The 14,677-nt window shown below is 43.3% G+C and overlaps 1 protein-coding gene across 1 annotated transcript in view; it reads left to right on the forward strand.

Moving 5' to 3' along the window:
- The window catches only part of LOC149322696 (E3 ubiquitin-protein ligase MARCHF9-like), a 71,298-nt gene extending 56,920 nt beyond the window's left edge, over nucleotides 1-14,378 (forward strand). Inside the window, exons 3-4 of the mRNA XM_089509052.1 lie at nucleotides 1,210-1,402; nucleotides 13,343-14,378. Of these exons, the coding sequence (XP_089365178.1) occupies nucleotides 1,210-1,402; nucleotides 13,343-13,671 (522 nt within the window). The 3' untranslated portion in view covers nucleotides 13,672-14,378. The remainder of the gene's footprint in view (nucleotides 1-1,209; nucleotides 1,403-13,342) is intronic.
- Nucleotides 14,379-14,677: the final 299 nt, after the last annotated feature.

The raw sequence follows: 14,677 nt of genomic DNA on the forward strand, positions 1-14,677 counted from the left end.
ATATAGTACAACACACCTGGAGGGGCATCAAATGGAGGGCAGTGGTTCTATCGTATAGACATTTTAACAGGCCAAGCCTTGCCCAGTTTTTTCAAGGCCTTTACCCTTGGAAAGTGTGATCTAGAACAGCACTTCTCAGCTTTGGGCCTTCCAGATATTTTGGGCTCCAACTCCTAGAAGCCCAAGGTACCACTGCTAATGCTCAGGGATTCTGCAAGTCTAAAACACTGGAGGGCCACAGGCTGAGAACCTAAAAGGCATTCTTCCCTATTGCTGTCATTGCATGGGGAGACAGATAGTAAAAGTACAAACTCTCTGCCATTGTTGATCTCCTTACTGAGGAGCCCTTGATAAGCTCCCAGAGAACCTGAGGCTACTTGGAACATACTTTGTGCAGCTTGGTTCTAGGGTTGTTCCTGCCAGTTTCATTTCAGTAATCTCATCTGTTTGCAAAGGAGAAAGAAGAAACAGAGGCCCTATCTGCATGGGTCAGGATACTCTGGGGGCAGCTCAGAGAATCCTGGCCATACAGCTGCTCTGACCTTCTCCTGTTACCTGGCTTTCCATTTGTGCGCTGCAGCAGCAGCAGCTGTCGACATGGACTCCCACTGAGCTATCTGGCACATTTGCCACCACTGTAGGTAATTCATTTTTGAGGTTAGAATGAAGCATACAGCCTTGATCATTTGGCTGGGCACCTCATTCTGACCTCAGAAGCAGGCAACTTATGGCAACAGTGGCAGACTTGCCGGGTGGCTCAGCGAGATGCCCGTGTAAACAGCCACTGTGGCACAGGAAAGGAAGATTCTGGGTTTTCTCAGAAGATCCAGAGTAACAGGTTTTCAAAAAAAAAAAAACACAAAAAACAAACAAACAAAAAAAAATCCCCAACATTTTAAGGGTGTTATACCCCAGTTCTGGTGCTGAACATGTTCGATGCCATCCAGACTGCTCAGACCAGAGCCAGGGTTTGAGACATGCATCGTCCAGAACAGAGCGGAAATTGGCTTTTTAGTACATACACACAGGGCCAAACAGAACATGCAATATTTTAGAGCATGAATGTGTACCAAAGCTGTCTACCCTGCATCTGATGTCTTGTGATTCATTACTCCTCGTAGAGTAATCCCAATCTGTTGCTCCTCCACCATTGTAGTCAAAGCACTCCCAGCCAGCATTAACCTCCATGTGATGTTTTTCCCTCTACAGTGGCAGGCCATTTCCCTGACAGTGATTGAAAAGGTGCAGATTGCAGCAATCATCTTGGGTTCGCTCTTCCTCATCGCCAGCATCTCATGGCTCATCTGGTCATCCCTTAGCCCCTCAGCCAAATGGCAGCGGCAGGACCTACTTTTCCAGATCTGCTATGGGATGTACGGCTTTATGGACATTGTGTGCATAGGTGAGAATTTCCTTCCCGCTTTTTGATGTTTAGAAAATGGAGCAGGGAATTGCCTTACTTCTTCCAGTTATCATGAACCGACAGGATGCTAGAGGCAGGAGAAGGGAAAGCAATTTTTCACTCACTTTGTGATCCCTCTGTGGAACTCAGTGCTCAGGAATGGAATGGTGGATTTCTGAAGATTTCTAGGCATTAGAGAAGTTCAATTCTCAAGCACTGCCTCAAAGGAATAGTTGTGGGAGCTTGCTAACACACCAGATGAAATTAGGAACGGTAGTGTATGTGCTTCCATTGAGGTCAGAAAGTACTTCTCTGTAGACATGTTTTATTGCGTCCTGTTTTTGCTTGAAATTGTAACAATTTGCTACCATGTGTTATATGCCTCTCTCTTCCTCTCATTCTCTCCAGTCTGGCCCCTCTGTGGCATTTTTGTAAAAATAGTACTGCAAATAGTTTTATACTGCAGAGTTATTTCTATCCCTGGGCTTGATGAAAGCACCAAATTGTGCATTTCTTTCAGCTTTCTGAGAATTTAAGTCCCTTTTTAATATATTAAAAATATAAGCCTCTAGTTGACATGGATGTGGAGACAGCAAGTGCAGTTGGCTTTTCCCTTCCACAGGCTTGCCATCTGCAAGATGGCCCCTCCCCATTCTCTCCAATGGTGGCACATGCACATGGCCATGCCAGTGTGGTTGTGTGCAGATTGTGTCTCCATCAAGGATAGTGAGAATTCAGGTCCTGCAGAATTTGCTATTTGCAGAGGGATCTGGAACAGAACCTCAGCAGAGACAAAGAGGCAACTGTAATAACAATGTCTGATTAAATCCTAGAAGCTCAGTGGCAAGAAGGTGAACAAGATTTCCTTTGGCTAGATGTTGTGCTCCACTACATCTGTATCTGCATGGACCAGAATACTCTGGAACCAGCCTGGAGTGTTCTGGCCCTGAAGCTTGCCATTATCTGAACACTCTGGAACAATGCTGGGCAGCTGTTCCGCACATGTGTCCTGCATTACTACCTGCTGTTGCCAGCAGCAACACAAGCCACTCCCTCTGAGCCTGAAAATGTTGTGTCCAGTGTTGATCACATAGCTGGGCTCCTCAAAGGGAGCAATGGCTGGCACAGTGGGATACATTATGAACAGCCACTGGGCATTGCTCCAGAGGGCTCCTGATCTTCATTGAAGATTCAGAGCAAACAGTAACTATTTAAAATCTGTGTTAAGGGTGGTATGTCATGGGTTTGGTGCTGAACGGGCCATACATCATCTGGACAGTTTGTGCCAGAACCAGGAATTGGGCCCTGCGCTCTTTGTGGGGCTGCCCTTGAAAATTGTTCAGAAGCTGCAGCTAGTGGGAAATGTAGCACCCAGGCTGGTGTCAGGTGTGCATTTTAGACACCATATAATACTGATCCTACAAGAACTGCACTGGCTTCCAATTTGTTTCTTATCTCAGATCAAGATGCCGGTGTTGACCTGGTGTTGTTGTTGTTTGCCTTCAAGTCATTTCCGATTTATGACAACCCTAAGACAAACCTACAGGCAATCCTATCATGTGATTTTCTGGGACTCAGAATATGTAACTTGCTCCAGTCACATACTCAGTAGGTTACCCAGTCGGTTGTCCATAGCTAAATGGGGAATGAAACCCTGGTCACCAGAGTCGTATTCCAATACTCAAACCACTACACCACACTGGTGCTGACCAACAAAGCCCTAAACGACTTAGGGCTAGGATATCTGAAAGACAGCCTCCTTCCATAAGAGCCTTCCCTGTTCTCTGTCCCAACACCTTGTGAAGTCAGGTTGGTGGGTATATGTAACAGGGCTTTCTCTGTAGCAGCACCTCAACTGTAGAACTCCTTACTGAAGGAAGTTAGGCTGGCCCCATCTCCTTTAAGCATCCGGTGGGAACATGCATCCAGCAGGAGTGGGGAACATGCAGCCTGCATGAGACCCCAAGGCTCCTGCCCCCCCAATTTTTTTTTTAAATTTTTACTCAGCTCTGTCAGCATGGCCCAGAAAACTCTGGGGGCAGTCTGGACTATTCTGGCCCTGGAGCTCCACTCCGTTGTGACTCTGGGTGGCTGTTCACTTGCATCCCACTGTGCTGCCCATCGCAGGTCAGTCACTCGCTTGGAGGTCAGAACAAGGCCCCCATCATTGATCACATGGATGAGTGCCACAATATGACCTCAGAGTGAGTGACTCTTACCAGTAATTGTGGCAGTGTACAGTACAGTGGAACATGTTTTAACCCTAGCATCTTTTAGTTTAGGAGGTCAGGGGTTGGGGATGTGTAATCCTCCAGATGTTGGACTGCAACTCACATCATTCCTTTCTATTGGCTATGCTTGCTAGCACCAGTTCAGTCCAAAAGAGGCATGTTCCTCATTTCTGACTTAACCCTAGCATCTTTTAATTTAGAAGCTGAACATTATTCTTGTTGTTGTTGTTATTATTTAATTTTCTTATATCCTGCCTTTCTCCCAGTATAGGTAGGGACTGAAGGCATTAATGCTGAGGTTGCCTTTTGTTTTCCTTGTATCAATTCCATTCCAGATGATAAGGTGTATCTGTTAGTTTTGCATATGTGTCTCTAATCAACATGCCTGTTAAAAGCAAATAAATAAATATAAATCTGTCAATCAGTCTCCCCACATTAATATGGCTGAAACACCTAGGTCAAGGATGGGGGATGGGTAATCCTTCAGGTATTGAACTACAGCTCACATCGTCCCCTTCTATTGGCTATGCTGGCTAGCACTTATGCAGTCCAATAGCTGGACACTGACATGTGCCTCATTTCTGACTTAGGGTATGTTTGAATGGTGCACTAGCATCAGGAATCAACCATTAGAGTAGTCTTAAAAAATACAAACCATTCCACAGCAGTTGAATGTAAAAAACTAAAAACTTTCAGGAACTCAGAAGCCCTTATTATAATCCATGGAATCTCAGCTTTTGTTTTCTTATCTTTCTGGACCTCAAAGCTGCAGAAATAAATCTTGAAACTGTGATGGCATGAATACTGAGGTTGCTTAAACAAAGAGGCAAATACATGCTCAAAGCCCTCATGTAGGCATTATTTGCATGAGCCAAAATACTCTGAGGGTAGCCTGCAGTGTTCTGGGCCCAAAGCTACCCTGATGTCCCTCCAGTTACTTGGCACTGCCATTGCAATATGAGGTGGCTGTTTCCATACCCATCCCACTGTGCTGCCACTGCAAGTCACTTGCTCTGAGGTCAGAACGAGACATCCAGTGTTGATCACGTGGATAAGCGCCTCATTCCCATGTCGGAATGAGTGACTTGCTGCACCGATGTCTGCACTGGGCGGCACAGCAGGATGCATTGTAAACAGCTGCTCAGTGTCATAATGGTAGGCTCCAGATCATCCAGGAAGATTCAGAGCAAAAACTGAGTTATTTTAATCCATTATAAGGAAGGTATAAGGAACCAACGTGGTGTAGTGGTTTGAGTATTGGACTACGACTCTTGAAGACCCAGGTTCAATTCCCAGCCTAGCCATGGAAAGCCCCTGAGTGACCTTGGGCTAGTCACACTCACTCAGCCTCAGAGGAATACAAGGGCAAATTTCCTCTGAACAAATCTTGCCAAAAAACCAACCCATGATAGGTTCGCCTTAGGGTCACCATTACTCAGAAATGAATTGAAGACACACAACCCGCACAAGGGTGTATACTCTAGCTTCACTGCTGAATGAGCCAGCCATCATCCAGACTGTTTGCACTAGCACTGGGATTTAGGTTGTGCATTGTCCAGACTCCCCACCAAGAAGATAGGGGCAGGACATAATATTTGTCCCATGAAGACATGGCTGCAGTTCAGCTTTATTTCCTTTATTGTTCATGCATTTATAGACAGCAGGGAACAAGTGCATGATTTCCTGAAAAAAAAAAAAACCCAAACCAAAGCAGCAAGAACGTGGAGTTCAGGGCCTACCAGGAAAGTAATAACACAAGTTAGACTCATGATAGGCCTCCATAATGTATATAAGTTAGTCACGGGTTTCTAGCTTGTGAAGTATTTCTGACATGACTCTTGAAGCTGAACACATGGCCAATCCTTGGAAGGAGAAAGATCCATCTGTCCTCCTAGGCTGGCATGTCGTAGTATAGTTTACAAACCATCCCGGCCTCCACCCCTGCCCACTCGCATCCACCATGCAACCTTCTGGTTCCCTCTTCCCCCTCACTTCTGTTTCCCTCCCGGGTGCCAAGCAGCCCATTATGATCTCAAGCATAAGTAAGCCAGTTACTTCCTTTTAAAATCCCTGTCTGATTCACATGCTTCACTTCCAGTCCTTTTAAACTAGTAAAATATGCAGCATTAGGCTGAGTGCAGCAGGTGGACAGAAAGAGTCCTGAATGATTTCAAGAGCCCATGGCGACTGAGCACTAGCCCTGCTCCACTGTAATGGTGGCCTGTCTAGGACTGTGCACAGCAGTGGAGCCAGATTTTTAACTTTTGTGCTGTATATCTTAGAGTTAGTCTTCTTTGTTTGTTTTCAAAACATACTACAGTGTGTCCTTTGATTACGCGGGGGGATCCGTTCCGGACTCCCCCACGTAAAACAAAAAACGCCTATTCTTGAGCCCCATTTAAATGAATGGGGTTTATGCACGCGGTGGCGTGCGTGCGCCCCCATTCATCCCTATGGGACGCGCCACCCCTTCCTCCCCATGAGGCTTTCAGCATATGCGTACTATACTCTATCATTATTATTGTTTTCATAGTGTAATAATAATATTGTTGATATGGGCCTTCTAGTTGACTCCAAGGTATGTCAACCCTGCCATAGGTTTTTTTTTGTGGCAAGGCTTATTCAGAGGAGGTTTGCCTTTTTTGAAGCTGAGAGAGTGTGATTTTCCCAAGGTTGCCCAATGGGTTTCCATGGCCAAGTGGAGATTTGAACCCTGGTCTCCCTGAGCCCTAATCCAAAACTCAAACCACACCACACAGGGCCTTTCTGTCAGAAAATTCTGAGCCCTTCCCCAAACTAAAAATCAGTTTCCATGGAATGGAACCATGTTAGTTAAAGTGGTATCAAAGTGCTACAATAGTGTAGTGTGGCTACAACCTTACATTAAAGGTCTGGAAACTTCAGTAACTTTTGGTCAGGCTTTAACTGACTATTGAAGGCCCTGTTTTATATAAAGGACACCATTATTGCATATAATGGGATCTGAGAATCCACAGATTTTGGTGTCCACGGGTGTCCTGAAACCAAACCCCAGTGGATACTAAGAGCCCACTATACACCCAATTTGAACAAATGAATCTTCTTCCAGTTTGGTCCTAAGAACATGAGGAAACAAATGTAGTCATTTCAGAGGTCCTCTATTTGCTGACTGGCTTAATTTCCTTGGGACTAGGGATTTCAGGAGGGTCATCCTAAGTGTATAAAATTATGCAGTTTGACTTGGGAGGGAGATGTCATTTAATACTTCACCTCAGGCAAAATGAGAAGATGATGATGATTGTTTCCATCACCATTTGTAAGTCAACCAGTCTTTGACGTTTCAGTGATTATGACAGGATGAATAAATATGTATTTGCATCTTTCTCATAGAAATGAGTGGGATCCTAAAATTGCTTGCTTTTATCTTGGCTTTGTCCGATTTTACAATTAACTTGCTGTTTCATATTCATTCTATCTGAATGATGGTTGGAAGTTAGATGTATCATTCTATTTGTCTTCTACAAGTAAACAAATATCCTTTTAAACATAATCCACAAGGCATAAATAATTTCCAGAGAGGAAGCAGTGCAATGTAGTGCATTGAACTACAATTCTGGAGATCAGAGTTCAATTCCCTACTCAGCCATGGAAACCCACCGGGTGACCTTGGGCGAGTCACACACTCTCAGTCCCAGAAAACCCTGTCATAGCGTTGCCTTAGGATTGCCATAAATCAGAAACGACTTGAAGGCTCACAGCAACAACAAGCCATGTTAAACTGCTACAGGTCCAAGTCTCCTTGTAAACTAGAGAGCTTAAAAGAAAACCTAGGAATGTGCCTTATGGCAGGTCAAAGAACTGGTCCATCTAACTCAGTAGAAACAGTGTTCAGTTTTGCCCCTGGGAGGCTAGCCAAACCCTCAGTCCGGAGTCTCAGTATTTTCAGTGAGAGCAAAAGGGAGCTTGTCTCACCCAGACATTAGTAAGTGGTCATACAATCCAGTCCAGATTTGTAATGTGGCTTCAGTCTGTCCAGTACAGCAGATTCAAATGGAAAATCATATGGAATGAAATGGAAAAACAGTTGTCCAGGTTTGAGTAGAGTTCCAGGCAAAAGGCAATCAGTCCAGATTCAAGACAACGTTAAGGTATTTCCCAAGCATGAAGCATGGTTGTCAACCATGATGGACCAAGAGAGGTGCTGGGATATTTATAGCCCATCTGGGTCTGGCAGGTGCTCCCTGTTAGCAGCCTGCTTCCTACTTAACTGCAAATAATGCAATTGTTTCTCTTTTTGCTAGTATCTCTCTGTGGAAGTAGACACTGGTAAGTCTGGCTTGTGTGAGGGAAATCTTGTTCCTTGGTCCTGGTACTGGAGTGGTTGCAGTCCTGCCATGTCCCCTGGGCTCTCAGCCTCTTCCTCAGGCTCAGAGGACATGCCTGGCTCCTGGAATCTGTAAAGTCCAAATGTTGACCCCATCATGCCTCACCCTTGGCTTGACTGTCTAAGGTTTAATGGGAACTGGAGTTCAGTACTACCTGGAGGGTCACATGTTTTGCAGCCCTGGTCTAGAGACAGATGCTGGCAGTGGCTCTCCAAGGTTCCTAAGAAGTATTGGACCTGGGCCTTTCTGCATGCAAACAACTACAAAAGGGCTCTTAACTTCTAGGAATGAAGGTCCCTGGACAGCTATCTGGTGCTTGGAAGGAAGGCATTAGCAGCAACCTTGGTACCTGTTACTTTGAAAGATAGATAGATGGATGCTACTTTAAAAGATAGATGGATGGAACAGTTACTTTGAAGTAATACACCAATGAGTAACATATTGCTCTTCAAATAATCAACAGCTACTTTAAATGTATAAATAAACAATGGACAACAAATTGCTTTCTAAAAATAGCATTCCAATTGCTACACCTGTGTTATGTCATTTTTGTTGGGATATAGAGTCACAAGAAAAATGTACAATGTGGGTTTTAATAGTAACCAGGCATTAAATGGTTACTGTGAGCCATAATGATTAGGCATTTAAGCAGGAAGTGACATCAAGAGATAGTCAATAAGTGCTGTAAAGTCCTGTAGGATGCTGCCAGTCTGAAGTCACTCAGGCAGAGGGCTGGATCCTTTGTGACCCCAGAGGAAGAGGCAAGGCCTAGTGGGCCTTTGCTAGAGTAATGACAAGCATTTTACCCCAAAGTGGGTTGCTATTAGTGTGGATGTTGGATGGTGGATGGTGTCGATGTATATATCGTTGCACACAGTGGAACGTCTGCTAAGAATAAAAGCCTCCTCTGAGAGAAGATTACAGTGTCGCTTTGCTCATTGAGAAAGGGAGAGGTGTTTCTCCAGCTCACAAGCTGCTGACTACAGTCACGAAGGGGAAAATCTGGTGCCAAACATTGACGTGTTGCCTCATGCGCTGCACAACATCAAAAGCGTTTTAACAATATTTCCATTGCTGTAATTTTTTTCTGCGTGTTTTTCTTTTAACACCCTATAGACAAAGTCTTCCTAGACTATGTTACAGATTAAAGCATGTCAAAATGCAACAAAAGCCACAATCAGTTAAAGAAACAGCACAGCTAACAAATTGGGCTGAGTCTGTACCAGCAAAATACCATACAGTACGCTGCAGATTACCAAAGATAAACTAGCCAATGAACCAAGTAGTCTGCTCAGTGATCTTGTTCTTCTCTCTGATGGTGGGCTCCAGTAAAAAGACTGCTGACAGTTTCCATGTCACATGTTTGTGAGAATGGCCTCATACATGGCTGAAGGGGCAGATGGCATAATTAGGACTTGGTACACCCGGTGGCTGTCTTTGCTTGCGAGTTGCTCAGCAGATGGCTGGATATTTTACCTCTAGTGCTACACACCCTCCATTGGAGAAGAAATCTTCTTTAAAAAATAAAATAATTGGAGGCTGATGACATTCACGAAAGACAGTGAATCACATTTGTGGCACTGATGGATGAGCTCTGGCGAGACAGAATGATAACAGCCAGATCTTGTGTGAGAAGGGAACAGTGCGCTGTCATTGGGAAATGAATGAATGACTTTTCCATTTCCCATTGATTTAAGAGGGACACATGTCGCATGGTAACGACCCACTGTAGGGGAGTGTGGGAGCTCAATTGATTGTCATTGGGTGGTGACCAGTTGGAAGAAGATATTTATAACTCATTGGAACATTCAAAGTTTTTAGCATGTGGAGAGGCTTGGATGTAAAATAAATCCTTTTTTAAGGAAGCTTATCTGTTATTATTTTTGCAACACACATGCACACACACACACATGGTTTAAAAAAATATCTGTTATAGGCTCTCTAGGACATGATCTATACAGACCATTCCATTTATATCTCCATACAAAAGATCATCTGCCCATTGATCAAACTGGGAAGTCACTTGGCTAGTTTTGATTTTGTAATCCTTGATGTATTTTATGGTATTATTCAAAGGTATAGCTGCGTTAGTCTGGAAAATCAGTATGCAAAGAAATCTTGTAGCACTTTTGAGACTAACTGAAAGAAAGAAGTTGGTAGCATGAGCTTTTGTAGACTTCAGACTACTTTCTCAGATGTACGTTTGGAGTGGAGAACCCAGAGATAGACCTATGTAAGCGATTTGTGTGTGAGAATGTCAATTTATGGTATTGTATTATTGTTGTTATTCTGCATCTTCAAGTCATTTCTGACTTATGACAACCTTAAGGCAAACCTCTCACGGAGATTTCCTGGCAAGATTTAATCAGAGAAGGTTTGCCATTGCCTTCCTTTGAGCCTGAGAGAGTGTGATTTGCCCCTGCTCACCCAGTGGGTCTCCATGTCCAAGCAGGAAGTCAAACTCTGATTTCCAGAGTCCTACTCTGACATTCAAACCACTACATCATACTGGTTCCCTCTTGTTGTTGTTGTTGTTGTGTGCCTTCAAGTCATTTCCTCATCTCAGGGTTGAGATAAATCAGCTTCTGTTCTATAATTTACTAAATAATTCCCACCTCCCAATACTGAGCTAAACAGATTAATGATCTAACACACTTTGAGGCAGCTTCTTATGTTACATAGTGGACTAGAGCATTCTTTTCCCAAAGAAAAAGGATGATTGTGGATTTTTTTTAGTGTTATAATGGTTCATGGTGCATTATAGAGTATTGTAAGAACAGTCAGCCCTTCTTATCTATGGATTTGTTATCTATGGATTCCAGCATCCATGGCTTGAAAATATTGCCCAAAATTATAAATTCCAAAGTGCAAACCTTGATTTCACCATTTTATATAAGGGACAACATTTTCTTGTGCCATTGTATTTAATGGGACTTGAATATCCACAGATTTTGGTATCTACAGTGGGTCCTGGAACCAAACCCCAGCGGATATCAAGGGCCTCCTGTAAAAGCTTAACTCCCCCACAAAACATATAGTAAACATTTTATAATAGGAGAGATAATAAAATGGAGGGAAGCAAGTAAGAATGGTGGAGACTGTTTCTATTCATTTTTGGATATCATATCAAACATAGTTTTTGGCTTGGGCAGCCATTCTGTACAAATGAAAAGATGGTATATAATTTTTTTTGAGGCATGGAATAAGAGGAAAATAGCACATACCTTGAATCCAGATTCTGTCCAAAAGGAGCCCAGTTGTTTTTTATGCCAAGAAATTTCAAAATTGCATAATCATGAAATAAATTATACAAGCTGAAGTAATGTATATACATGTGTTTGATTTGCATATGAGCTTCTCAAAATGTACAATTTATTTTGAGCCTGCTATTTGAGATATTTCGGGGCTAAGAATCTTTGGGATAAGCAGCAGTTTTAAGTCAGGAAGAAACTAGAGTCTGGGAGAATCAACTGAGTGGCATTCTTCTAAGACAGAGAATCTCTACCATTTGTACACTTTTCAAATGTCATTTTAGAATAATGAGGACTAGATATGCACACAATTACTGTGCCATTGCTGATACCAAGTATTGCGTTCATTATCTATTTTTAATTCCATCCTAGCTCTATTTTGACTAGTCAGTGTATGTTACAGGTTATTGGTAGTAACTTGCCCAGGGCTACTCAGTAAATAAGCTTTACAGTTGAGTGAGAGGCATCAACTTGGATTTGTCATATGCAAATGTAACACACTGGCTCTGTGTGGAAATTGCATGTATACACACACTTGCAGGAAATAAACAACTTTGGGTGTTATGGGTGCTTTGTGTCAGAGTGATAAATTCCAGCTGGAGTTGGAAATGGAAGGAGCTGCACTCCAGGTGCATATAGTGAATCAGCTTTTCACCTTATATTATGTATTTGTTTGTTCTTTCATTTAGTTGTATTGCGATACAGTGCTCATGGCAATTTTTGACATACAAGATGATGTGTCCCTTCCCCTAAGGAGCTTACAGTCTGAAGTTCAAAGGGAGGAATGTGAAGGAAAGGATATACCAAGATTTCCACTATGTGTGCTTGGATTTCTTTACATGCTTATAATAGGGCAAGGGAACTAGGATGTTGTGACCATAAAATTTTTGGAAAAGATCTGAAGAAAGCAAGGAGAATGGCATCAAACAAGTGCTCTGAGGCAATATGAAAACCATAACTGAGAAAGAGAGAATGGGCAGAATTGCTTGAACCATTAGGAAAGCTTTTTGGGTGGTTGAGAGGGCAGAACTACTGGACATGGATCTCTACACAAATCAAGGATAGGGATGTGTTAGGGTTGTGACCCTGGGTCCTCCTGGTGGTGATGATGCTCTTGAAATTGTAGTCCAAAAAGTAACTTTACTAAGCTATGATCAACATATAAGACTCAGTAGAGAGGGAGAAGGAAGGAGAAGTCATAGAGAAGTAGACGGTGAATCTAGAAGAGGACAGGAAATCGGAGAAGGAGAAAGGAGGCACTACCACTAAAGATAGGCTCCACAATTTAAAAAAACAAACCCAAAAGATCAAATGAAAATAACAAAAAGTTTCAAAATAAAGCAGTTTTGCATATTCAAAAACAAAACAAAAAGACCCCAAATATACAGTATTTGTATTTTCAACCAGTTTTCAGCTGAAAGTTCGACAGTGGAACACACTTCCTTGGAGAGTGGTGGAGTCTCCTTCTTTGGAGGTCTTTAAACTGAGGCTGGATGGCCATCTGTCAGGGGATGCTTTGATTGAGAGTTCCTGCATGGCAGGGGTTGGACTGGATGGCCCTTGGTGACTCTTCCAACTTAGTGATGCTATGATTTTATGCAAAAGAAGCATGGTAGCCTTCCACAAATCCCAGGGATTTCAGGACATTGAGGTAAGTGATTATTTTGGAGGCAGCGTGTTGGATAGAGTTGAAATGATGGAAGGTGAGAGAGGGGAAGGTTACACTAGACCAACAAGATGTAGACCAGAGTGTTTTGATGGGAAAGGTCTTTATTTTTGCATGGTTGTACAGGGAGACGCACATGACTAATTGACCTATTGGATATTTGGGAACCGAGGAGAAGAGAAAGTGAAGAGTTAAAGCTGGTGTTATGGGACGTTATATGAAACTGAAGCTCTAATGATGAACATCATATCCATTGTTCTAATAGCTATGTCTGAATTCCTTGTTAGTGCAAAAGTCCTAAAACAGTCCCATGCTGTTGTGAAATATTTGGTGTTCTAAATATTCAAGCGCTTTTCTCCAGTAATCCTTCCTCTTATCTATGTGCTGGCCAGAATCAGACTTTCACCTCTCTTTCTTTCTCTCTTCAGGTCTGATTATCCACGAGGGATCCTCCGTATATCGAATATTTAAGCGCTGGCAGGCAGTGAACCAGCAGTGGAAGGTGCTGAATTATGACAAGGCCAAGGACCTGGGGGAACCAATTGGTGGGAGCACAAAGCCCGGAGGGCGGAATTCACGGACGAACCCTTCCTCAGGGAGTGAGAGGAACTCCCAACGGGGCCAGCGGGTTAGGACTATTTTGAACCATCACTGTGGTTACACAATTCTGCACATTCTCAGCCACCTGCGGCCTAACGAACATCGTGGGGGCTCTGGTTCCAGCCGCGAGGTTGTTATGAGGGTGACGACTGTATAATAACAGCCTATGGGGCCTTTGCCAAGTGGGAGAGGCTCCGCTGTTCCCATGAAAGGAAGAGGCCCATGCCTTCACTTCCGCACAGGCTCCGTTTTGAGCCCCTACAGGGCAGACCGCACGCTGTATACTGTCCGATGCAGGGGGTCCTGGGATCTGTGGCATTGCCGCGGACCCTGCCCACCTCTTCCTCATTCTGCGTGGGGAGTGCCTCAGCTGGGTTGCACCTTCCTACCCTCCCATCAATGTGAATTATTTTCTTCCCTCTCCTTCCAGGCTTGTGGTGAAAGGAGAGACCTCCTCCTCTCAGCTCTCCTTGTTATGACTAAATTCCTTGGAAGTGTGATGGGGTTTTATTTATTTGATTTTTTAAAAACCGCTCCTACTGGGATCCTTCTGGATGTGTTGTGGTGCCGAACGGCCCAGAAATTTGAAAACATTTTTACCTCATCTTTCAACGGAAATCCTGCCAGAAGACCCATGCCTTTCCAGCCATCCCATTGGTCTCTCTCTGTCCAGGAGATGCCAACCAGAGAGGTTTTGAACTTTTACCCATCCAAAAAAAAAAAAATGGTGCAATAAACATGTTTCTTAAAGCAAAATGGCATTTCGCAATAAGATACCTGTACATTTCATCTTTAATTTAATGCATGAAAATGGGTTTCTCTTCTTCCCTCCCTTTCCTAATTTTTCCTTTCCTGTTGAAGGATAAATAATTGTTTATACATTACAAATAGGTGTCTTTCAACTGCATTGTGCATTTTCCTTTTACAAGCTCACTTCAGTCAGCTGGAAGTTTGTAGAGTAGGTCATCAAGAGGATGTTCAGAGCTGGGTGCAGGCATAACCAGCTTCTTGAAATCTGGGGGCTGTACAAACACACACCTGGAATTTGGAGCCCCACAACTCTTTGCAACACATTTTAAAACACTAAAAATGGCCCATCATGTGAAAGACAGTTTAACTGTCCTCTGTTGTTATTGTTGTTATGTGCCTTCCAGTCCACTCTG

The sequence above is a fragment of the Sceloporus occidentalis genome, unplaced genomic scaffold, assembly GCF_023333645.1.
Source record: "Sceloporus occidentalis isolate IW3139 unplaced genomic scaffold, rSceOcc1.0.p SCAF_1, whole genome shotgun sequence".
NCBI lineage: Eukaryota > Metazoa > Chordata > Lepidosauria > Squamata > Phrynosomatidae > Sceloporus > Sceloporus occidentalis.